Source organism: Abramis brama, assembly GCF_963993115.1.
Source record: "Abramis brama genome assembly, chromosome: 7".
In the NCBI taxonomy this organism is placed as follows: domain Eukaryota; kingdom Metazoa; phylum Chordata; class Actinopteri; order Cypriniformes; family Leuciscidae; genus Abramis; species Abramis brama.
The window spans coordinates 20,175,471-20,201,134 of record NC_139969.1 but is presented as its reverse complement, the minus strand read 5'-3'; the positions used below and the strand labels follow the sequence as shown (position 1 = coordinate 20,201,134).

The 25,664-nt window shown below is 37.2% G+C and overlaps 1 protein-coding gene across 1 annotated transcript; it reads left to right on the top strand.

The window, feature by feature from the left end:
• cdh10a (cadherin 10, type 2a (T2-cadherin)) lies at window positions 1-25,664 on the top strand. The gene is made up of 12 exons (XM_084118880.1): window positions 1-105; window positions 11,879-12,242; window positions 16,673-16,967; window positions 18,621-18,740; window positions 19,690-19,857; window positions 20,254-20,441; window positions 20,530-20,783; window positions 21,752-21,888; window positions 22,032-22,153; window positions 22,275-22,383; window positions 22,566-22,817; window positions 23,438-25,664. Exons 2-12 carry the CDS (start codon window positions 12,021-12,023, stop codon window positions 23,926-23,928), a joined length of 2,358 nt encoding a protein of 785 aa, XP_083975006.1. The 5' UTR covers window positions 1-105; window positions 11,879-12,020; the 3' UTR covers window positions 23,929-25,664.

The following is a 25,664-nucleotide window of genomic DNA, read 5'->3' as shown; positions in this document are numbered from 1 at the left end:
AGTCTTGGAATCTGAGCGCTGCCAAGAGGCGAGCATAGAAGCCAGCGTCGTACTTCCATGAGGATGACATGCTCTCAGAAGAGCACAGGAGGCTGTTTTGTTAAGGTAAGAGCCTTATGCTTTTTACTCTTCAGATAACGCCAGCTAATCTAAATAGCATGGAAAAAGCATTGCAATTTTATTACTAGTTCCAAAATGTTGCCGTGGAACTGACAACAGTCGAAACTCAAATCTAAACCACAATACTTTGGAATGCTTCCATCTCCATTGAATTACATTTTTCCATTTTAACAACCTCAACAACCTCATCATGGACTTGATTTTTAATGTAATAGATTTGAATAGCTTTTGCCCTCTGTCATAATGCCACAGATCTGCCATATAATCTTACATGTCATATGATCTTACATGAAATGCCAGTCATCTGCCCCTTTGATTTGTGCTCTATCTATCCATCCATCTATCTAATATGTTTTCTAACCGATTTCATTTGTCATTGTAATTTGCTGTAATTAATTGGATTATATATTCAAGTATTGAAAATGAAATGCTGTTTATACTTGTGTGTGTGCGTGTGTGTGTGTGTGTATATATATATATATATATACATATATGGATGTATAATTACATTTATTTATGTGCAAACAAAGCGTGACATTCTTTAAACCAATGCACATATAGTTTAACTTTACCACCCACAGGAGTCATCACTGCAGCTAAAGTTTCTAAAAATCCTCCTCTATCCCTATGCGTTTAATCACCCCGTCGCTTTTTACAAGGTGTGCACACGTGTTTAGAGGTCTGTGTGCGGATTTGATCCTTGACATAAAACATATCAATGTCAACGCAGGGAAATTGCTTTCATGCACCACTGTCTCTGTTTGTGATCCTTAACCCAGGGTTTTAGCTATAGCGGTGCAGATTCTGGAGTGTGTTGGCAAAGCTGGAACACTAAACCTGCATAAGCAGCGCTCTGTGTTTAAAGTGTTCATGTAGGATGGACAACCATGAGCGTTTTGCAGCTTTCATTTCAATTGTGTGTACCACTTGTGACATTGGAAGTCAAATGTAAGACTGTAGACAAATCACTCTTGAGTGCAGTATCGCCAGTAAGGATTGTTTCTTGTCTGTGTGTACATATTATTACCTAAAAACGCCCTTGCACATTGACTATGTAAACCACTCTTGTTGTTAGACTTTAGTTTAGATCAGATTTTTCAGGTTTTGGTGCTTCTGAACTCAAGCCAATATGCAAACTTTGATTTATACATCTGACGTGAACACATAATGGCATGACTGTTTCACACAAATTAAAGCGCACACTTCCTCTGAGCCAGTGTCACATGTATAATTGCCTTTCAACACAGAGATAAATCATGAGATAAAGCCCCACATGCTTCCACTCAGGGCATCTCTCTCTCTCCCTCCGTTTCTGTCTCCTGATATCATCTCCCTCTATTTCTTTCCGCCTCGAAATGCGAGGCAATTTGCCTCATAATGAGGTGAAAGATCCAACCAATGTATTTCTTTTCAGGGAGGTACTATAATAACATTTACACCCTGACCTGAGGAAGTGACCTATAAAAAGGCATTTTAGGAGGTCAAGGACTGTTCTTCTAGTCTGAATACATCTGAATTGTAGTGGGAATGTCATAACAGTTAAACCTCTAGCACTGTTAGTGAGCATTTCTAGTATCCGCAACTGTGTATTGAGCAGCCCTCCCTTCCTTTTTGCCCTTCTCTGACAACACGCATCATTTTTTTAATCAGACAGGACCTCCGTCAGCTCCTGCTTTTGAATTCATTACATTCTCAGAGCCACACGAAATCAGAGAAAGTGTTCTGTCTAATAACTCAGAGTATAAATGATTGCCTTGAGTCTGTGAACCTGGCAGAATCAAAGCCGGTCCTCCAGGCAGGCTATCAACATGGTGCATATCTGATCTGTACCAAAGTTTCAAAACAAAGAAGACAGGGCATTAATATTGCAAGGGAGAGGCCAGCTGTGAGAGCCGTCCAGGATGAGGTATGGAGTGATGGGGAGATTCATACAGGGAAGAGAGGAGAGAAAAAGGTCTTGGGCTCCCCCAAGTGGAAACTGTTGCATCTGTGGCTTGTTGTTAGTGTCAAATGTTAAAGTACTGGATAAGAGTGCCTTCAGTCCTTGTAAATGTAAATATTTCTTACTAATGCTTAAATATATGCAGTTATGTAGGTGATTTAGGCTGCTGAACATATGGCAAGGACAGTCATGGGCATACAAAATTGCATTAGATTTCCATATGAACTTGTATAGCACCAGAATTCAGGCAAAATGAAAAAACAAGGCATTATGTGTCATTAGAGAGCCTAGATTTGGTTCCACAATAGCTTAGATACAAGGACTAAATGTACTTGACTCTGAGCTACGGGCATTAATGCTAATTAATAGGTGATATATGACACTGACCGAGAGTGTATCTAATGCCCATCTTTCTCTTTCCCTGGCCAATTCACTGACCATGTATACCTTAAAATTCATGAGATGTCAAAGGCTGCTTATTATGCGGTGCACATCTAGAATTAATATTCTAATAAGGTTCATGGAAAGAGTTGAAATTATAACTGCAGCATTTAATCATAATAATAATCAAAGTGGATTACATGTTACAAAACAGAAATGGTTTTTATGCCAGCCGGGGGCAAGAATAACAAGGAAATACACAGCACTTTATTAAACGATATTAAACAGTCAAATACACACACAGCCATAGCCTGATGTCATGCTGAATGATGAGTATAACGTGTAGTTTTAAGCACTCTGCAAAAATGTTAAACTGGAAGCTATTTTATTGAAAATTCCTTTCATATTGACAGAAAATTGGTTGATCTGAAATTACAGTGCACAAAGACAAAGGAAGTTGGAATGTGATGAATGTTCTGAGATGGTAGAGGTCAGAAATGAAGCGAATACCTGCTTCCGATTGGTCAGTCGAGGCATTCAGAGGATTGACATTTCCATTGCAACAGTCGGGTTCCAGAAGTAAAAAAAAAAATGCATTCATTTGCAATATGAATATATTTATAATTGATTTTTTTAACAATTACTTGTTAAAAATTAATAAACCTTTAAAGACAGACCTAATGAGAGTTACAATGTTGTTAATCATTGACATATGCTTTTGTTAAAGCCATCACAGCCTGCATTATTTTAACTTATTTTTTTCAAATAATCATATTTAACAGTGCAATTCCTGGTTGAAAAATTACATTAATCACGATTCTGCAAAGAAATGTCCATCAATCAGAGATTTGCTACAATCAAATCACATCTAAAGAACTCTTTAGCACCTGCCCACTCCCATGAGCACTACAAATAATGTAATAGTCTCCCTTTGCTCTCAAGTTACTTACACATTTGTGTGTGTGTATGTATGTACACTGTAAAAAATTTCTAACCCTCCCAAATCAAAAATTTCAATATATATATAAAATATATATATCATTACATCATTATATATTAAAGACTCAAGCCATTCTGCCACAGATTATTTAATACATTTTATTTACATTTTAACAATATTGTGAAAATACCTTAAAATGGTAAATACGGTGAAATTGTCTGCACAGTAACTTAAAATCATGCATTTAAATTTAGTATTCTCATCAAAAAAATACCTTAACATGCAAGTAACTGGAGAGGGTTAATTCAAATGTTCAGTGCAACTTCAATTGAATTGTTGTATTTTCACAAGAGGTACTTTGAGCACATGAAACTGCATATGAACAGTTTAACATCCAAAACATTTACAAATATTTGAAAGATTGCAAAAGTAAAGAAATAAAAATAAAAAAGGAAAAACGAGAAGTACTTCAGGGTTACTTCACTCAGTGTTTAGTGTAATTTCATGAAACTACATCTTACACTTCAAATATTAAACATGTAAACACATTTGCAAATATTTAGAAAGCTGCAAAATAGCATTCTCACAAAAGGTACTTCTCCCCTAAGTGATAAGTGAAATTTTACTTAGTTTTCTAATAATTTGCTCCTCAGAGTTTGCACTCTTTTGCTGCACTCAGTTCCCATTTTCAAAAAGACCTTCTGAATGAATTCGAAGGTACATTTTAAGTCCTTGTTGTATTCCATGTTAAGTGCGTAGAGCAAGCCAAAGAGGACAATGAACGCACTCACAAAGTCTCCCATGTTTTCCAGGACAACTTCCTCTTCAAGGACAATTGCAACATTTACCACATTGGAGAGGGATCTTGAAGTTGAACTGTTGCTGCTCACCACTTCAATAATTCTCATTTTCGTTGCAAATTTGTGATGCTCCAATGCCTCTGTACTCTGTAAAAAGTATAACATAGCAACATTAATACTGTGTCAACAAATAGTGAATAAATCCAGAACATCTTCACTGGCCATATCCTCACTATTTAAATTTTTTTTTTTTTAAAGTTCCAACTTTAATATATAGTATGACCTGCTGAAACTGATTTCTAAGAACTATACAGCATATACAAAAAAAACTACTTTCCTTCAATGTAAAATTTCATTTTCATTAAAAAAAAACTAAAAAGTCAATAATAAGATGAGAACAAATAAACAAATCGCAAACAACAGCACAAATAAATGCAATAGAATAAAGAGATATTAAATAAACAGCTTTAAGTTTTTCAGGTGGGTTCAACAGTATACGCAGGTAAGAAATACTACAGAAATCAAAGTAATCAAATGTAAAATAATTCATTGTAAAAATTAAATACAGATGTATGCTTACAATTACAAAAGTTATTCAGTCAAGAGCAGAGAGTGATTTTCTTTGTCCTTTGCTCTTTAATTATCATGACAGACAGCAGCAGGAATATTAGGCTGCTGTCACAAGAGTTTATGCACAGCTCCAATATACTGTTACATAACATGCGTTATATTTCTCAACCATTTAACTGACTATTTTAACTGACTACTCGGCCAAGACAGGTGTTTGACATAATTTTGTGCGTATTTGACCGTTTAAGCAGAGCAAAACACTCATTTTGGTACTTGCAATAATTTTAATATGATATAAAAAGTTAATTATGTCCACTGACCTACAGAATATGACAATATGGTTGGCAAAGGTGGACTATAAGGTTATGAAATGAAATATTTTACATTACCAACCAACTAACCAAGGAGTAACACAAAATGGCAGACATCAACTTCGTATGCAGCCTGAATTAACTTACGTTACACTGTCACATGTTTTAGCGGTCTCATTGCGCCTCAATAAAGAAACTTAACACAAATTACATATCATAAGAGCTAACAGTATTAGCCACAAATAAGGAATGAACAAATGCAATAACAACTCTTGTTAAATACTCACTGTGAAAGTCGTAACGTTAGTGGTTCCGTTTTCTTCACGAAGTTAAATGATACCTGAGTCAGACCTACCGATGCTACATTGAGAGAAAAAAAAAAGTTATAACAGAAACCTATACCTATGTCTCATAAATTTAATAGAATCATAATAAAGTTCGATAAAATTATTATGTTATGTAGGCTATGTAAAATATACTGTGTCCTAAAGTAAAACATTCGGAGAATCGTTCTATCGGTTTTATGATGAAATTGAGACCTGTCCAGCACTCAAATTAACGTACACAAAGACTTAATAACTACAGAGTTCAGTACTAATATATAAATTGTCTAATACTCACCATAACTTAAATGATGGAAATTCTGTCTGGAAATTCTGTTCTGTCGTCGTCCTTCAGCATCGACTCCTCTGCGTGCTCCGGCGCAATACATTTGAATCCACGGTTTCTCTTAGGCGCATGCGTATAAGTTTTTTTTGTTTGGTTTTTTTTGGGGTTTTTTTGCAAAGCTTATTTGGCAAACACAGATTTTTCACTTCTACTTGATAGATTGGCTGGACACAATTTCTTATGTTCAGTGAATATATTTTTTTAATTTTACCTTCAGACCTTAAGCTAAAATTACCACAATGCATCTTTTTGTTTGGGGACAATTAGTTGGAAGCAATTTGTTGAGTCAATATTTAATTGTATGTTTCCAAAATTGTTCAAAATATATATTTTTTACAGTGTATGTGTGTGCGTGTGTGTGTGTGTGTATTTAGTGTTGACAATCGATTAAAAAATTGATTAGTCACACATTTTTCCGTTATTAATCGCGATTAATCACAGCTAACATTAAAGTTTTTTATATTCTAATACTTTCACACTGAATCTCCAAAAATAATGTAGAAACAATAAAGTAACATAAACAACATAAAATATTACACTTTTAATATTAAACAAAAAATATTTAATGCCATCTTTTTACAAAGCACTATGAATGAAGGTGCACTGGGGTGCACTTATAATGTTAGTATGATTTTTACATAAACAATTGTCATAATTTAAAAAAAAAAAATTCCTACCCTGATTTTAGTACTCGGATTTGAACGGTCTGTTTGAAGGGGCGTGTCTGCTTTGAGTCCATTGCTATGATTGACTAACATTTTTGCATATGAAAAGCTAGAATGTGGAACTCTCTCAAAAACTTTTAGCACGCTTTTACTATTGCAGCTCTTAGTCAAGAGCAGTGAGTGATTTTCTCTGTCTTTTGTTCTTCGATTAACATTAATGAGAGCAGCAGGTTTATTAGGCCTGACGCACATGACGTGGATCTGGCACATCCTATTTTCTCAAAACTCTTTTCGTTCATTTAACACTTTTTAACTAATTTAAGACACTATTTACAAGGATACTCAGCACAGTCTCCAAGACGCTTGAAGTAACCTACCTGAAAAACTATGTGCAAGTCACGTGTACCAAAGACAAAAGCTTTTTAACCACAAAGGGTGGTCACTAGTGATGTTCAGTTCTTAAATGAATCGTTCTTTTGAGCCGGTTTATAGGAAGTAACCAGTCGTGCCGGTTCATGAATCTAACTGAATCAAGCTTTAGTTCTGGGTTGATGACGCAAGACGCACAAGCCGAAGTAGCACATCCGACTCAAAAAGACCCGAATGAGCCGGTTCAACCAGAGGAGTCTGATGAGCGAGTTGGCAATACTATGCAAGCCTGTGGCACGTATGTTATTAAACAAAATTGTATTCAAACGTGCAAAAACCTTTCTGATTAGAGATGTATATAAATTTTACTATAGTTTATTGTGCATTCAGATTATATTTTAAGTTAAGTAAAATCAAGGAGTTTAAAAGACTGGTTTATTCTTTCTATATACTTTAGACATGTAGAACATATCCGTGTTTATGCATGTCTGTAATGTGTTCTGTAGGAGTGAAACTTTTACGAATCTTATCCAAGATGTAGGCTACTCAATGTTGGTCAGTCATATCAGACATAAAGGATCCGCGAAAGAAACTGTGACCACAAACACCATTAACTTAAGTGAATGACAGGCAATAATCATCCATTTCTGTCAGGACCACTACTATTATCAAATACGATTGACCATTAGCATAGTTTGGATTGGCGGTATGGTTCTGTTCTGGGCGAGAACTCCCTACGCATCCATGCAGCCTAGCATGGATAAGAGCAGGGAGAGCAGCAAATAACCCCCCTTAGGGTAAACAGAACAGAACCAACATGAATGTATTGCAGATATCATTAATGTCAATATTTTAATGTACAACATAATTCGAGAATTTAGTCTGATTCAAAGGGGAATCAGAATGCCAAATCCTGACTGGACGAGAGGAGGAGCTGGGGATGGAGGAGGGTAATTAGCTCCTGAGAAATAGCCTGGTAATACCAAACTCATACCAAAAGTCTCACATGGCATAATTGAAAAGCGTTTTCTTTCTCGCGGAGGGGCACTTGTCTGAAGTTTAAAATCATTGGTTACCCGTAAGCCAATCACATAACGTTTGGTTATGGCGTGTGTTATGCGCATGCTCAGCCGCATCTAACTTCCACTGTAAACACATGTATGATGCGAAAACAAAACCATCGAGTGAAATACCGGAGTGAACATGGCTGTGAACGACTTTTGCAGACTATGTGAAGTAAATCTACGCATCCACGGTACAATCAGCGTCTACGTCACGGCTCTCAGCCCGCCCTCTGTTCGTTGATTGGCCGGCTGTTTTCAGGCCGGAGGAAAACGGAAAGCTCTGTCTCAGACTGAGTACAGAAGCAAAATGAAATTGAGCGGAAGTACGAAGTCTGACGTAGTCAGGCTACCTGAGAAATGCGATAGATGTTGATAATACTGAAGGAGTTTATATATGAATATGGTGATAGGCGTCGTATTCCTATAGGTAGACGTGGATTAGCTGAGAGTCAGCTGATGCGAGCTTGACTAACGTGACTTGCCAGAACTACCGCTATGCTTGATATGCGTTCCACAAATAACGTTTTATTTGAATGTTTCAAAATGCATTGACACAAATGACTTTATTTGAATGTTTCATTGATATAACACGGCACTGAGTTGTTAGAAAAGAAATGTGTAGTAACATCATTGTTTGATGATATAAAGAACCGATCGGTTTTTGAACCAGTTCATTGAAACTAACTGTCCGAAAGAACCGGTTCACAGAAATGAATCTGACTTTACATCACTAGTGGTCATGTCACACCAAATATTGATTTGATTTAGTTAATAGAAGTTAAATTAATAAATAAAATCTATTTTTGACAGCATTTTTGCACAAGTGCCTAAAACTTTTCACAGTACTGTAGCTTTGAGGGTAGGTTTCTTCAAGCGTCTTGGAGACGTTGCCACAGTTCTTCTGGATTTAGTCAGTTGTTTCTGTTTCTTCATAAAATCCCAAAAGGACTCGATGATGGTGAGATCATATCTCTGTGTGGATTATACCGGCTGTTGTCAGACTCCTTTTGCATAAAAAAATCTCACTGGATTATTACAATTAATGGCAAAAAGAATGTTTGGAAATGTAAACTGATATTTACTACTAACACACTGGGGGGTAAAAATACTAATGTGCCTAAGACATTTGCACAGTACTGTATAGGCCTACTGTATATACAGCACACAGTTGTAATATAAATTATTCAACCCCCATTGCAAATCAGGTTTATTGGCAACATTTACAGACTTTCAGCTGTTTAAGCAACACATAAGCACATAAGTAACAGCTTTAAATCAACAGTTTTATATTTCTCCATTTTTATTTTTATTATATTGTTCACAGTGCTTGATGGGATTGTTGTTCTTTCTCTTGTTAAAGCCATTCAGTACATAGTCTTGTGCCTTGGTCTTTTTGTCCGAGTTTCAAGTTTCCTATGTTGTGATTCACCTTGTTGGTTGGTTTTGGTTCATGCCATATAACTATTTCACAAAGAGTTTTTAAAATATTTAGGGGGAAAAAACTTCACCTGTCATGACACATCATGTTTTCCCTCAAAATCTGGTCTCCATTAGGAACCCAAGCGATCCCATTGGCTTAAAGAATTCTCTTCAGCGCCCGATTACTTAATACCTACAAAATGCAGACTTGCTCTCTCGTTAAACACAAATGCAACTGGCGCCATCTTGCCTCAGCAATCAATTGTAGGACTTTAGTATTAATGTTACTGTAATATTGTTGCTGTGTTTGTATTGCAGCTCGGCTGATAAACTCAAATCAATATTTACTGTACACATATTTATTTATTTATTTTGGTGTGTAGCATGTACCTTGACAGCTAAACTGAAGCCTGCTGGCCATGTTGAACACTGATGTGTATGCTTACAGCGGTTCAGAAAAGTAATAGCGGCGTTAAATATCTCTCGGGACAGACATTCAAACATTTAAGGACATTAAAACTCTGTTTGCTACATTTAAGGAGATGCTAGTGAAAAATGCACTCTAAAAGGTGAATAGGAGGTGAGTAATGTTTCACTTAATCCCAGTTAATTGAATGCATCTCACATCGGCTGTCATGCTTAAACACTCAGCCAGAAAGCTCAGGAATAAACATGGCAGGCCACTCTGCCAGCAGCAATCACTATTTGAGGCAGTGAGCAAGAGCTTTTAGGTCGTGTGACCAGCATTTGAATCCAACCCTAGTCATTCTGTGACATATAATCAAGGTCTGCTATTGATCCCGCTACGTACGTTGATTTCTTTTGGCTCTGATGTAGTTATAACACCCGTACTATAGTACTCCCTCTGGAAATCGATTTGGATGTGGAACATATTAAGAGGACAAGGGAATAAGAAGATACCATTGGAATAAGAATCAATTTGTGAATAAGGGTTGTTACTTCATTCACTTGCACTTTGTTGAATCATTGTTTGTGACTGCAGAAAAAAACAAAACACATGAGATGCGAACGTTATCTCGATCAATAATGATGATGCTGAGGGTCTCGACCGAATAACAGGAAAATAATTGGTCACTGTCACCGTGAAAGATTGGGTGGTCAAATTTCCATTATGTCATTTTTTCCATCATCATTTTTATTTTCCCATTAGCCTAATTGTTATTTTGGCATCTTTATTAACTCATGTAAATTTTTTATTTCATCATTTAATATTGTGAACGCAGGAATACGAACAGTCTATTCATCTATATACAATCACGACTGAGCGGGCAAGACAGGATATTATCATTAATTTATATTTGTGGTTTGCTATTGCTGTGATCTCATGTGAGTAACAGGTTGTCCCACCCTCTGGCCAGTAAACAAGTCATCAGAGAAGAGATGTTGCTGCGAGAGGGAGAAGTTAGTTTGATAAAAGATTATGAGGGCACATGAACTTAAAAAAATAATAATGATGTGCATAGATAAATCATAATAAGTACTGCAATCTTCCATAAAAAATAAATATTGTCATCTTTGATTTCATGGCGACAACACAAGTTACGTCACAAAACTTTGTTCAGTGAAATACATTAACAACTTTTACAATGGGAATGCTTCTAATGTAGAAAAACACATTAGACAATATATTGTATTTTTATCAATCGAACTGACAGACAGCATTTTTGATAGGCTACTGAGACCGCACTAGTAAAGGTTACAGTGAGCCTTTGAATTGCAAAATTATTCAGTTTCAAAGCGCTCAAAGCTTCGCACACTTAAGACATCTGATGGTTCAACTCATATGAATGCAACGAATGCATGTGAAATTACATGTTCTGCAAAACAATTGCAAGTGTCTTCATTCATTTGTAACCTAAAAATGTAATCTAATAACAGTAAATACCATTAAATATTAATTATCTATATTTAGGTTTGGGTATTGTTTGAATTTTAGCGATTCCAATTCTGAATCTGCAAATCGATTCTGATTCAATCCGAAGTCAAACATTTAGATAACAAACATTTATTCAATAAAAGTCAAATGTAAAATACCACTGCAGAGTTTTCTTTTTATAAATAAAATCTAGATTAATCCTTATTAAAGTTACAAAAGTTATTCAGTCAAGATCAGTGAGTGATTTTTTTTTTTTTCTCTTTCGCATCTTGTTGCGCTTGAATGGTTTAAACCCATTAAAATGTGCACACAGGAATCGATAGGCAGAGTCGAAATTTTAATTTTATAACAAGTATCTGATTCCAGAATGGGAATCAATTTCTATTCCCAACCCATATCTATATTATAATATATGTAGTCTTTTATTTTTGTTTATCCATTTTCAGTTAACCTATGATAACAGTCTGCCCTGTCTTTAACCCAGACCTGGTGCAGTCCAATGCAAGCATTTCTGTTAATTGCACGGGCATGTTATACTGTATGCAACGTTTTGTGTGAGGCTACGTGTTTGATCTTCTGTGAATAGAATATTGTATGAAGGCCCTGTGGGATACACTCCGCAAACAACAAAAGGATTACAGTAGAAGAAACGGGTGTTGCATCTTGACAAGGGCTGCAGTGACCTCCAACACACTGTATGTAACTTTTTTGCTTTGATTATTTTTTTATAGGGAATCAAAGGAGGATCAAAGGCGATTCTACAATGTCAGGGTTGCTGATGTTGCCATTTACATCACTTTCAATTCAGCACTGCCCACCCTACTTAGCTTATTCATAAGGAGTCGCTGTCATCGTGACGATCGATTGGCTGCAATGATGATGAATCACTTATTTTGGCTGCTTCCACTGGTCTTTCCGCACCTGAGCTCTCCAGTCATATTGCTAGAGAGGAATGATGGGAATCTCTTTCACAACTGGAACCATCTGATGGAAGGAGATAAAATTGTGCTGCACAGATCCAAAAGAGACTGGATGTGGAGGCAGTTCTTCCTGTCGGAGGAATACACAGGAAGTAACTATCAGTATGTCGGCAAGGTGAGAGTCCATGATAACACAAGCTCAGAACGAACGAGCCTCCTTGGCTAGCAAAACTGGGCTTGGAGGAGATGCAAATGCCTGATTGTTGCATTCCCATTTCGTTTTCCTGAGCTTTATATGGTTTGACACTGGATTTGAACACGTTCATGTGTGGCAGGCACTTCGGAAAAATTGATGCCATCATCAAAGAACATAAAGTAGCACAAATATGAATTACACACTCACTGAGGCATGAATATTCACATCCCAGAGAGACAGAAAGCGAATAAGAGTGGGAGAGAGTCGTTTCGAGACAGAATACTTTGTACCAGGGTTTAGTTTTTACTGCTTTCATTTCCAGGACAAAGTGGCTCCGCTGAGACCTGACAGGAATCAACAATTATGGGCTATTTCACTCACTCTTTTTCATTCACCCCATTGACTTCCAACCCATCTGCAGTGGCTGTGTGAAGGAAGGGACTGCAATTCATCAAGTCACAGTTCAGAGGCATGCTATATTTATGCCATTGCCACATTAAACATGAAAGAGGAGTCCATACTGACATTCAGCTGCACAGCCCCTGTTATTAAAACACTGACTGGGTTGTATACGTACAAACTTTGGAGGACATGTATAGAATAGACTATGACAAATAGGTTTAAACCGTACTATTTTTATTTAAATATTTTATTCTTGTTTAGCACATAGGCTACTAATAATGCTACCATAAAAGAGTGCATTTGCATCACATAGTCAAAAGTTTAGCTGTGCACATGTACACAGTTGGAAGCTGTCTACTAAACTTTGGGCAAGTTAACTTGGATTAAGTGGACTTGATATGGTAATTACTGTATTTGGCTAGTGCAAGTAGACAAGTGAGATCTGAATCAGTGGGAGTGTATAAAATTAAACTGCAAAGAGAACAAGTGTGCATCGATATCTCTTTCCAGTCAGTCATTGCAGTGTAAAGGAGTCAAGAGTCCAATGTTTGTATTCAGGTTGCCCACATCACATGCATTAAAGGGTTAGTTCACCCATAAATGAAAATTCTGTCAGTAATTACTCATCCTCATGTTGTTCCAACCGCGTAAGGCTATGTTCACACTTAGCGTCTTTTTTCAAACTGCCAGCGTCTGTTCTACATTATAAACCTATGGAGTAAACTGTTTTTTCAAAAAAGTCCTGCAGCTCAGAGCGTCTTTTTAAGTTGAAAAAAGTTCAACTTTTCTGAAAAGAACGCCCTACGTCAAGCGCCTTTTTGACAGCTGACCAATGACAAGCGAGTAGCGAGACCTGTCGTTTCCATAACAACAAGAACAACGGTCTCCCTGAATTTTGTCTGCGTTTTTGCAATCGATGGTGCAATGACTTGTAGCAGGTCTTCAAACTGACTTTTGTGTAGTCTAAAATATGCCACAAACCGTGCATCATCCAACCGGAGCTCCTGGACTAACTTGTTGTAAGCACCATACAGTTTCCTTCCCCGTATAATGTCGTGCACCCACAAACGTCTTTGTGAACCGACATTCTCCTCCCCGGTAACTTCAAAAGCCAACGCAAGAGCCAACTTTCTCTTTCTCAACATTTTTTGCATCACACAGCACTAGGCTACTGTTGCAGCTGTTGTTATAGCAACAAAAGAGGCGCTCGGCTGCTATTTGTAACCGAACGCTGCCAGCGTTTTTTTTTTTTTGCTAAAAAAACGCCGTTGTCAACTTTTTCTTGTCAAAAAAGACGCTAAGTGTGAACATAGCCTAAGACCTTCGTTCATCTTCGGAACACAAATTAAGATATTTTTGATGAAATCTGAGAGCTGATCACTTCTCCATAGGCTGCTAGGTGACCGAAACTTGCTGGCCCAGAAAAGTTATTAAAGAGATCGTTAATATACGTTAGTCCAAGTGACTACAGTGGCTCAATCTTAAGTATATCAAGCGACGAAAATACTTTGTGTGCGCAAAAACAAACAAAAATAACGACTTTATTCCACTATTCATTTCCTTTTCTCTGGGCCTCTAGTTGGTTCACGTAGTGTTTTTGCGCTGCGCGTCTGTGTTACACGTCACCACGTAGGCTCACAATTGGCCGACGCTGGTCATGTGTGTGATGCGTGATGACGTGTAACACAGACGCGCTGCGCAAAAACACTACGAGGCCCAGAGAGAAGGAAATGAATAGTGGAATAAAGTCGTTATTTTTGTTTGTTTGTGCGCACAAAAAGTATTCTCGTCGCTTGATATACTTAAGATTAAGCCACTGTAGTCACTTGGACTATATTAACGATCTCTTTAATAACTTTTCTGGGCCAGCAAGTTTCGGTCACCTAGCAGCCTATGGACAAGTGATCCAGCACTCACGAAGGTCTTACGCGGTTGGAACAACATGAGGGTGAGTAACGTTAATTACTGACAGAATTTTCATTTTTGGGTGAACTAACCCTTTAAGTAGCCTATAATACTGAATTTAGGTTACGATTCGATCAGATAAAGGCAGTCACGATTCGATTCCAGAACGATGAATAGGCCTACGTTTGTTTCCTATTGAGTAATTTGCCGTTAAAATGCAAAACGCTAAATATTTTGTAAAAACCGAGTTGACTGCATTCAGGTGACTGACGTCGTTTGGTTCGCAACACACAAAATGTCACTCACCTGTGCACTAATAGTGACTTCGGATTCCGTTGTAATGTAACGTTACGTTTATGCATCACATATTGACAGCCTTTTTTTCGGAAAGATGGCATCGCGGTGCGGTCTCACTGAAATAGAATCAACTCACATCGAGTCCCACTCTTTCGAATCTAGAAGCTTCAATCGCATGCTGACGACATCTGGTGTTAAATGCAACAAAAACACAGAAAAATATTTCACATTTTACAAATAAAGTGTTTTCATTAAAGTGTAACTGTAATCTAATAATATATAAAATATGTAGTCTTTTAATAATTTTGGTAGTGTAAAACCAATGGAGAAAAAAACTATGGCGTAGGCAACTAAATAATCCTCGTTTACTCAAATCACGTGACTTGGCCAGTTTGTATGAAACAGAAACAAAATTAATCAAAAAAAAAGAAAAAAGATTAAAGGTTTGGAAGTAATATGAACAAATTAAGTGTATTTATAAATACATTGTTTGAAATAAGTGCACTGCAACATACATAAATTGAGGGGGAGTAGTGTATGCAGTGAACACTCTTTAGGGTCTCTGTGGATCAGAACAGCTTTTATGTTAAGGCAAATAAAATGCTGCTTTTGTAACCTTTCTCTTCGTGGTGTTTTCCTATGTAATATCAGTTAGTGCGGATTATATAAAGTGTTTGTTATGAGATCCTGCTGACGCGCTGAGTGTGTTTGAGGGGTCAGCAGGTGGAATCAGACCATTGGCTCTTTCTAAAAACAGACTTTAGAGCCCAGGATAAATGCATTAAATGGCCATGACTCTGGCCAGATGCTGGACTGCACTCATAAACGCATGAAACAATTGCTTATTTGATTTTTTTTTTTTTTTTTTTATTCACTGAAGCCTGTTGGAACCCATATAGTCTCATCCCAAAGGTTAAAATTGAATTAAGCATCAGGCGGTGACAGTTGAACAGCTTTAGGGCAAATCAACCCATTTAAGGGAAACTAAATGACCCAACCGGCACTGTTGTGCCTGAACGCGTTTATTGAACGATATAGTTCATGAATTCTTTCATATTTTGGGCGAACGTGAACTGAACGTAGCCTACTGTATTACTGCCTGATGAACGTTACTGTGAACTCGTTCATTCTGGTGTCTGTGAACGGCACGCTCTCTCAAATATCCTAAAGCAAAATTTTACCGGTAAGTGTTGACTGACTACAAGCGTTATTGATTTGTTTTCTAACAAGTTACCAACAACAATCACTTTGAATGTTATACTATATAGAGGACAGTGATGAGATCCAGTTTAAATGGTAGGATGACAGTGTGGGCAAAGATGGAAATAATTACAATTCACTACTAAAATGAAAAGTCATGGAAATCATTCATGTACTAAAAGGCCTAACATTTCATATTTTTAGAAATGCAAATGGAAATGCAATAAAAACACAGTGGTAAAATCGGACTAAAAGCTTCATTAGTATTTAATGGAATATGTTCTAAAGACTTGCACTTTGAAGACTCTTTCTTTAAGATGTCTGTGGCTTTTATGAGTTTCTATTGTCCCTAGAGAGCTTTCCCTTTAAAAGATTCTTTTTCTAAGCTGCTAACCATGATCGAAAACAAGACTAGCTGAAGTTCACTGGTTAATAAAACATGGCAGCATATCATATTAACATTTTGCTGAAGGAAGGACTTTTATGCTACTCTACAAGTGATTAGAATGTTTGATTTAAAAAATATCCACAAACGATGTGGCAAATTTCAAATCTGTGCATTGCCACATGGTTAAGTCAAGCATGTCTGCTTTCTGTCCTTGCAGCTTCGTTCAGACAAAGACATAGGGGACGGAACTGCCAGATATGTTCTCTCCGGGGAAGGAGCAGGAACAGTATTTCGTATTGATGAGAAGTCTGGGGATTTACATGCTACTCAGAGACTGGACAGAGAGGAAAAGGCCTCTTACACACTGCAGGCCCAGGCTTTCAACAAGATCACGGGCCTCCCCCTGGAGCCTGCCACTGAATTCATTGTCAAGATACATGACATCAATGACAATGAGCCCAAATTCACCAGGGCTGTCTACTCTGCCAGTGTACCTGAAATGTCAGACGTCGGTGAGTGAATGAAAATTACTTTTTCTCCCGTTGTTGTTATTTGAAGTGCATTTACTGTCATGCTGGAATACTGCACCAGTGTGTGATATTCCTGTCACTGCAGTGTTTTTAAGGTCAAGGATGGTGCACTGCTATTGGTTGGAGTTTTTGAAGCATGTATTGTTATGGAGTGTGGCATTTAAACAAGTGAGCTGAACTTTCTAAATGTTTTGCCTGGCTTTGATTTAAGTCTTTATCATATTAACCCACAGTTACTCAACATTTTGTTTATGAATTATTTTATTTTATATTTTATTTTATTTAATTTTGTGTGCCCCTGTATTTAAAAGTGAAAAATGGGGGAGGGGGTGTTTAAGTACTGACATTTTCTATTTATTACTTGGTGTTTGTTGCACATAAGTAAATACAAATATGTATAGCAAATTAAACTAGTGCCATGGTTCTGTTAATAATCAGAAATAACCATATTACCTAAAAGTAGCAGTTTTCTAGGAATGTAGTACAGTTAATAATAATATGTACTGTAGGTAGTCAAATGCAAATATATGTAATCACTAAAAGCAGTGCCCGCAAGGATCTGCCTCTCTTGAGTCCTGATGTAGTGTCTAATGGAAGAGATCTTATCACATTTTCTATTTACATCTAATTCCCATTCGCACATCATCTATCACCACTGTCTCACACAATCAGTGGCTCTGTAGTGACACTGCACCATACATATTCACAGCGCATGAATATTCAGGAGATTCATGCTGTTTCTCAGTAATATCATAATAACCTCTGGTTATCCCGTTTCCAATCAAGTCAGTCCTCAAGCAGTCTGTTTGGTATCGTCTCCCCAAAGAAAATCTAATGATGTTCTTCCCTCTCTCATTTTCAGCTGGAATCTAATATAAGGGACTGTACATCGTATTTATGAAATTATTGCCCTCAATCAAAGTGAAAGTGTCATCATATTATGAAGCACTCATTACCCTCTGACACACAACCCTAGGACAAAACCAATTCAATATGTATTTTCTAATAAAAGGAATGGTTGTAAATCTAGGTTAGATGCACTGTAGCCTTTGAACCATAACGAATGCTAATAATTCAGTTCTGAAAACAAAATAATGACCCAACTATTTATTTTCTTTTCATGACTGTACCCCTTTTTTTGAGAGCTTGGTTCTTCACATTTGAGAAATTTAATATTATGCAAATATATTGCCAAACACACAACCCTTCCTTCCAAAAAAGTATTATATGGGCTCTAATCGGTTAAATCGTAATACTAATTAACTGTATCTTCTCCGCTGCTACCCAAATTAATATTGTATTGCTGAGAGGTTGGTCTTTCATAGTTCTACAGACCCAGTTGTGTTCTCAATTATGCTTGATTGAAATATTAACTTATCAGATGCTTATAAATTCCTTAATTTAAATAAATATTGGCATGCAGTATGATGATGCAAATATTAGAGTTCATACTGTAGTTACTTATTTCTGATTGCAGATTTTGGTATTTTGGCAAATCTGAGGACATTTTACAACATTGTTGATGTTTTTATTTTTTTTGTGTCAGCATAAAAGAGAAACATATGCATATCTCCATTTGCTCTCATCTCCATTCTCAAAACTCATTTATGTTTTTTCTTATAAATTTATTTATAGGTACTTTTGTAATAGAAGTCAATGCCACTGATGCAGATGATGCCACATACGGAAACAGTGCTAAACTCGTGTACAGCATTCTACAAGGGCAGCCCTACTTCTCTGTGGATCCTGAGACAGGTGGGTCTTCCAAACATTTTGTTGAAAACATATTCTCTGCTGACATACTACTATGATGTATGCCTGAGGCCATTTGACAAGGTAAGGCAGGGATGTTACTTTTTATGTGGAATGTCTGAAGCATGAAGATCACACACTGCTGTGCCTGGTTAAGATCCAGCTAGAATATTTGCTTTACACAAAATAGAATAAATCTTTGAAATAGAACAAATTACTAAGGCTTGTATTATTGCTTTTGCTGAGAAGAATGCAAGTTAAGCTTGATAAATGTAGCAATATAAAGGTTACGGATGCAAAATATTAAGATTAAGGCATAATCGCAAGCCCAAGCAGGGACAGAAAATACTGGCCCTTTAAAAAAAAGTAGTGCTATAAATCAAATAAATTAAAAAATATAAATTATTATATAAAATGAAAAATGGAAGTATAAAATTCTTTTTAGTATGCAATAAGTTCCCTGGGACTGAAAAAAAGCTGTCCTGTATTAAACTGTGAAAAATTTGTAGATAAATGAATAAACATTTTCTTAGAATGAAAAGGCAGAATCAGAAAATAAGAAACATTTAAAATTGTGTGTGTGTGTGTGTGTGTGTGCGTGCGTGCGTGTGTGTGTGGCCATTAGGCTACTCCAGTCTTTAGTGTCACATGAATCCTTCAGAAATCATTCTAGAATGCTGATTTGGTGCTCAAGAAACTTTTTTTTAAACCGTAATACATATTTTTTTCAGGATTCTTTGATGAATAGAAAGTTTAAAAGAAAATAATTTATTTGAAATAGAAATCCTTTGTAAGATTATAAATGTATTTACTGTCACTTTTGACCAATTTATTGTGTCTTTGCTGTATAAAATTATTTTTTAAACAGATTAATATTAATACATTTTACATTTACACTATGTTATTGATATGTTGTTTTATGATTGATGGTTAATCAGTGTTTTCTGTGCAGGAATTGTCAGAATAGCCCTTTCCAGTATGGATCGGGAAGTGCGGAAGGAGTATCAGGTGGTTATTCAAGCCAAAGACATGGCAGGACAGATGGGTGGTCTGTCTGGAACCACCACGGTCAACGTTACCCTTACAGATGTTAATGACAGCCCGCCACGTTTTGCTTACAGTAAGATGTCACTAATTCATAAGTGCTTTTAAAGTCAAAGTGAATTGCAACCCATCTACTGTTTGAATTGTATTTCTGACATATTTCCAAGAAAGAAGGCATATTTAACAAGAAAAAGTGTATGGTGGGACTTGTACAGTAAATAACATAATGGAATGTGAGTTCACTATATTGCTGCTATTGGTTATTAGTTAGTTATTAGAAGTTAATTAAAATATAATGAGGATATTTTTGTGTGTTAAGATTAACATTAGCAGAACCAAATGCATTAAGTAATCAAATAGGGTCAATGTTGACTTTAAAAGCCATAAAAGCCTTAGAATTAAGACTAAAATGGGCAAAAAACTAAAAATACTGCATATGGTTGAAATAAATGTAACCTCTTTTCTTTTCGAGGTTCTTACCACCTAAGCACTTATGAGTCGGCAGAAATTGGATCAACTGTGGGCAGAATAAAAGCCAATGATGGTGATGAGGGAGAAAATGCTGAAATGAAATACAGAATTGTAGAAGGAGACGGCAAAGAATATCTAGATATAATTACAGATGAGATATCCCAAGAGGGTGTTATCGTTGTCAAAAAGGTAAAAACCTGTATCATTATTTATGAATAGGTTATGATGTATAACGCAGTGAAAATATGTACAGCCACTCTTTTTGATCTTCATCCAGAAACTGGACTATGAAAGCAAGCGTGTGTACACTGTGAAAGTGGAGGTGACTAACACACACCAGGACCCCAACTTCTTTCATCTGGGCCCATTCTCTGACACAGCTATCATCAAGGTCACAGCCAAAGATGTGGATGAGCCTCCTATCTTCAGCAGGTCTCAGTATGTCTTTGAGGTCAATGAGGACACACCTAAAGGAACAGCAATTGGAACTATTACAGCCTGGGACCCCGATGCCACAGATTACCCAATTCAGTGAGCACTTGAAATATTTAATAATTCAACACTAACTGCAGGGGATTCACCAATGTGGTTTGCACCTGCTGGCAGTATTTTATTTGCACACACTGTCTGCATAGCACCTGAATCATTAAATTAATTATGCAAATCAGATAACGGCACAAACACGCCCCAAAAAAATCTGTTGAATGCAATTTGCATGCTGCAATTCTCAGTTTTGCATGCTGATTCTGCTCTAGGTTGTAGAAGGTACAGCAGATTACCGGGATCTGACATACTTCACTGGGGCTGCATTGCTCCAGCGCCTAAATCGAGTCTTTAAAATAACAAAAATGCACTTGACTGCAAAACTGCAAAAAAAATATAAAAAAAATATGGACATATGCCCAGTTTACACTCTTCTTCTTCATTTGATTATCATTTGATGAATTACTGCTGCCATGATGCCTAGAAAATGTACACAAACCAATAGTGCTGACTAAGTCTAATCTACATAGAAAGATTTGTGTGCAGTGAAACGAATGACAATTTAAAAACACTTGCCACAGTACTATATATGCAGATAGTGCATAGTGAAACTGGATTGTGGGTGGCTAGCAAATGAGATGCAGGTTTTTGCACTGAAATATAATGCAAAAATGGGGTGTAAACTGTTTGGTGAATTTGCTCCAGTGAGTTTAATTTAGTTTATAGCACAGTATAGTGCCCACTATTGGTTCTAAAAACTTGAAAATACTTTAAAAAGGTTACAATAAAAAAGAAAAATCACATTGTGAGATGCAAAGTTACAATTGTTCATGGAAATCAACATGATGAGAAATAAAAGTTGAGAAGTCATATTTTATATAGTCACAGTGCATTTCCTGGCAGCTGGCTGATCCAATTTATAACAACTGCTATGCAATGACACCCCTTCTTCAGACTTCAGGGAATGTCAGTGACTATTCAACTTATTTTTATTTATTTCTTAAACTTGCCCATAGATATGCAGTAGATCACCACACAGACCCAGAGAGACTCTACCACATCGACCCCAAGAATGGATCCATCACAATTCTTAAGTCTCTTGACAGGGAAGTGTCAAAGTGGCACAACATCTCAGTCCTGGCCAGTGAGATGAGTAAGTAAATACATGCATAAAGAAATAGCATGCCTGGTGACATATCACATATGATGTGTTACCAGGCTATTTATTTAAACCTAAATAAGTATGAGAAAGAAAATATCTTTCCTGGCTATTTTACACTGTGTCACTCTCATCAGATAACCCTCATCAAAGAAGCCGTGTTCCTGTCTTGATAAAAGTTTTGGATGTGAATGACAATGCGCCAGAGTTTGCCATGATTTATGAGACATTTGTGTGTGAGAATGTCAAAGCTGGGCAGGTAGGTAAAATTTATATATGCTTTTGACTGTGTGACCATGAAATGGAATTATTACATTATTAAAATGGTTGTAAACAGAACATATTATTCTGCATATTCAAAAACATGTCTTCCATTTCAGCTCATACAGACTATCAGTGCCATCGACACAGACGAACCGCTTGTGGGTCACAAATTTGTATTCAGCTTGAGTTCGATGAATCCAAACTTCACCATCTTTGATAATGAAGGTGAATAAATCTTTCCTTTGACCGAAAAATCTTGAAGCTTATGGAAAACGCATATTTAATATTTTTTTCTATTTTGGCACTAACAAAAACAGCTTTATTTTTCCTGTTGTTTGACTCAGCATGAGATAATATCTCCAGCTCTGACTGTTTGAATGTTCTCTTAACCCCCACCTCTCCCAAAGATAACACAGCCAGAATCCTGACCAGAAGAAGTGGATTTAACAGGCGTGAAATGAGTGTCTACTATCTGCCAGTAGTTATCTCCGACAGCGACTACCCCATCCAGAGCAGCACCAGCACTTTGACCATTCGTGTGTGCAGCTGTGACGCCACCGGCAACATGCGTTCCTGCAGTGTTGATGCGTTGCTGCTCTCTGCTGGCCTCAGCACTGGGGCGCTAGTGGCGATACTTCTCTGCATCCTTATCCTTCTTAGTGAGTTTTCACCCACTGTGTTACTAGCTAGCAAGTGGTACTGTATCCTTCTATGCCTCTGCACTTTACTCACGATTTATCTCAACAAGGGAACAGGAGAGCTGTCAGTCAATAAATGGGAAAACAAAGTAACTTGCATTACTTATTTCAAAAAGTAACCCAGATATTTGGTTGTAAATTTAAAAGTAATCCATTACTTTACTCGTTATTAAAACAGTAATCTGATTATGAAAGTCACATTACTTGTAATGCATTACCCCCAACACTGGTAACGGAATTAGTGACAGATCTTTTTTTCTGTATTGTGACATACATCTGAGTGTTGATTGGTTGTTGATTGGATAAAGGCAGATTTAATGTGAGCTTGCAGTCGATTGAGCTTGCAGTGTTTAAACATACTACATGATTGGTAAAGTCCTGCATGCGACACCAGAGAAAAGTCTGTAATTTCTCCAGACAGTCCAGTTATGACTAAAAATTACGAAAAAAAAAACATATGCATGGATGAATCGTTCACAATAAGATAACATGCATTTAGAAAAAAAAAAAAGATTTTAATTTCATGCCAGCTTTAACAATGATGATACTGACCACGGTCCCATCTGTTCACTCTTTTCCAGTGATTGTGGTGCTGTTCTCAGCTTTAAAGAAGCAGAGGAGGAAGGAACCGCTGATCATCTCCAAAGAAGACGTCAGGGATAACGTAGTCAGCTATAACGACGAGGGAGGCGGCGAGGAGGACACGCAAGCCTTTGACATCGGCACACTGCGCCACCCGGAGGTGATCGAAAGCAACAAGCTGCGGCGCGACATCATCCCTGAGATGCTGTTTCCCTATCACAGACCTTCACCCATGAAGGAGTGTGCGGATGTTAGAGACTTCATTATTAGCAGACTGCAAGACAACGACACAGACCCTTTCGCACCTCCCTATGACTCTCTCGCCACTTATGCTTATGAGGGCAATGGATCAATCGCTGAGTCACTGAGCTCTCTGGAGTCCTCTGTGACTGAGGGAGACCATGAATATGATTACCTCTCTAACTGGGGGCCGCAGTTTAAAAAACTTGCTGACATGTACATTGGAAAGGATACGGGAGTTGCCAACTAGGCTGCCATTCAATGACATTCATATTCTCTGTATGTACGCTTGGATCGCACTCTGGGCGGTGAGGCATAACTTGAAAGAAGAACAAAAAAGGATACTTCACACATGACTTATGTTTTCTACCAACACAAGCGGAATTTCACTTTTATGATGGATTTTTTTTTGTGGACAGTGTTGTGGTAAGGTGATTTTGTGTTAATTAGAGAAGTGATGGTGATTTTTGTTTTTTGTTCACTTGCAGAAAAAAAAAAAAAAAAACTTGACAGAGGAGCAAAATGAATGAATGAGTTTGTGACTTTAAAAACATGGACAGTGACAAGACTGCCTTTGTCTTATGACAGATTGTAAAGGACTCTTCCCTGTTCCTCTACGGCCCTGTCCCAAATGGAACCCTATGCCCTCGCGATCTTCCTCCAAGTCACACTTTTATGACGTAATGCCGCCTTGACTGTTGGGTAGACGTCTTGCTTTAGTGCGGCTTCGGTAAAAGTGTGCATCGTGAGCACATATCAGCCGCAAAGGGGACCCTTCTGAAACCTAAAATGACAAATGGGACAGCCTACGGTCTTGTGGACTTAACGGACACATGTTTGCGGCAGCCATTGTGTCCACAAGACCGCAAGTGCACATGAAGTGTGCCATTTGGGACAGGGCCATCCTTTGACGATGGTGGCGTATCCAGGAATTCAGCATCACAAATCACATTGTGCTACAATGCCATGTTTCATGGTTCCATGTCATCATGTGAAAATTAACTGGCGAAAAAAAAAAAAATGGGTGTATTTAAGTTCTATAAAGTCATTCTTCAGAATTTATGTCAGTCATACAGGTTTTGAACGACGGAAGGTAAATGATGACAGAATGTTCATTTTTGGGTGAACTGTTTCTTTACAGGACTTTACATAGAGGGATTTCAGTTATATTGGCTACAATTGAATGTGAGTGGAGAAATGTTACATCACAGACTCGGCCTCTTTACACATCTTGTGAAGTCCTCCCTTGTTGAAACATAATTGCAGCATTATCATTACAGCACTGAAAGATTACAGAGGAACAGGGGAGTATTTCTACATCTGTATGAAACGTTGTTCAATTCAACTTCATTTGCTTGTGTGAAGTTTGCTTAATTTGCAAAACTGCAGATTACACTAAAATCAAATAGAAGTGTCACAAAGAATGCTGCAGCACACTGAGCTTGTATGAATTAATATTGTCAAAGTGTTTTATATACACATTTTTTAAGTATATATTTTAATAAAAAATATGAATGCACTTCTGGTCGCCTAACTTTTTTAGGTCTCTATCTCTTTCTCTCACAAAAGCAAAGAACTAAAGATTAACAGATAATAGAGGATTGCTGGGAAATAGAAAACCTGTCACATTTTGAGTTTATTTGTTCATGTTTAGAGTTCATTTTTTTTAACCTCTTTTTCTGTTCTATTCATGTCTGTGTTTCCCGGTTATTCCATCTGGTTCAGTCTTCCTCTATCCCCTGCCTGTTTGTCTATTTGGTTACAGATTTGATTAGAGTCCTTAGTTCATGTGTCTAGTTAGTTTCTCCCTTCGTTTTCAGAGTATTTAAGCCCTGTGTTTAGTCCTGTCTAGTTGTCTGTCATCGTTGCTGTTTACTGGTTGTTTCTGGTCTTGTTTTTGGTATTTCTGAGAAGCCTGAGTATTTCTGTTAGTTTGATTTTGTTTTCAATAAAGACTGCTGCACTAAGATCCAGTTTCACCCTTTC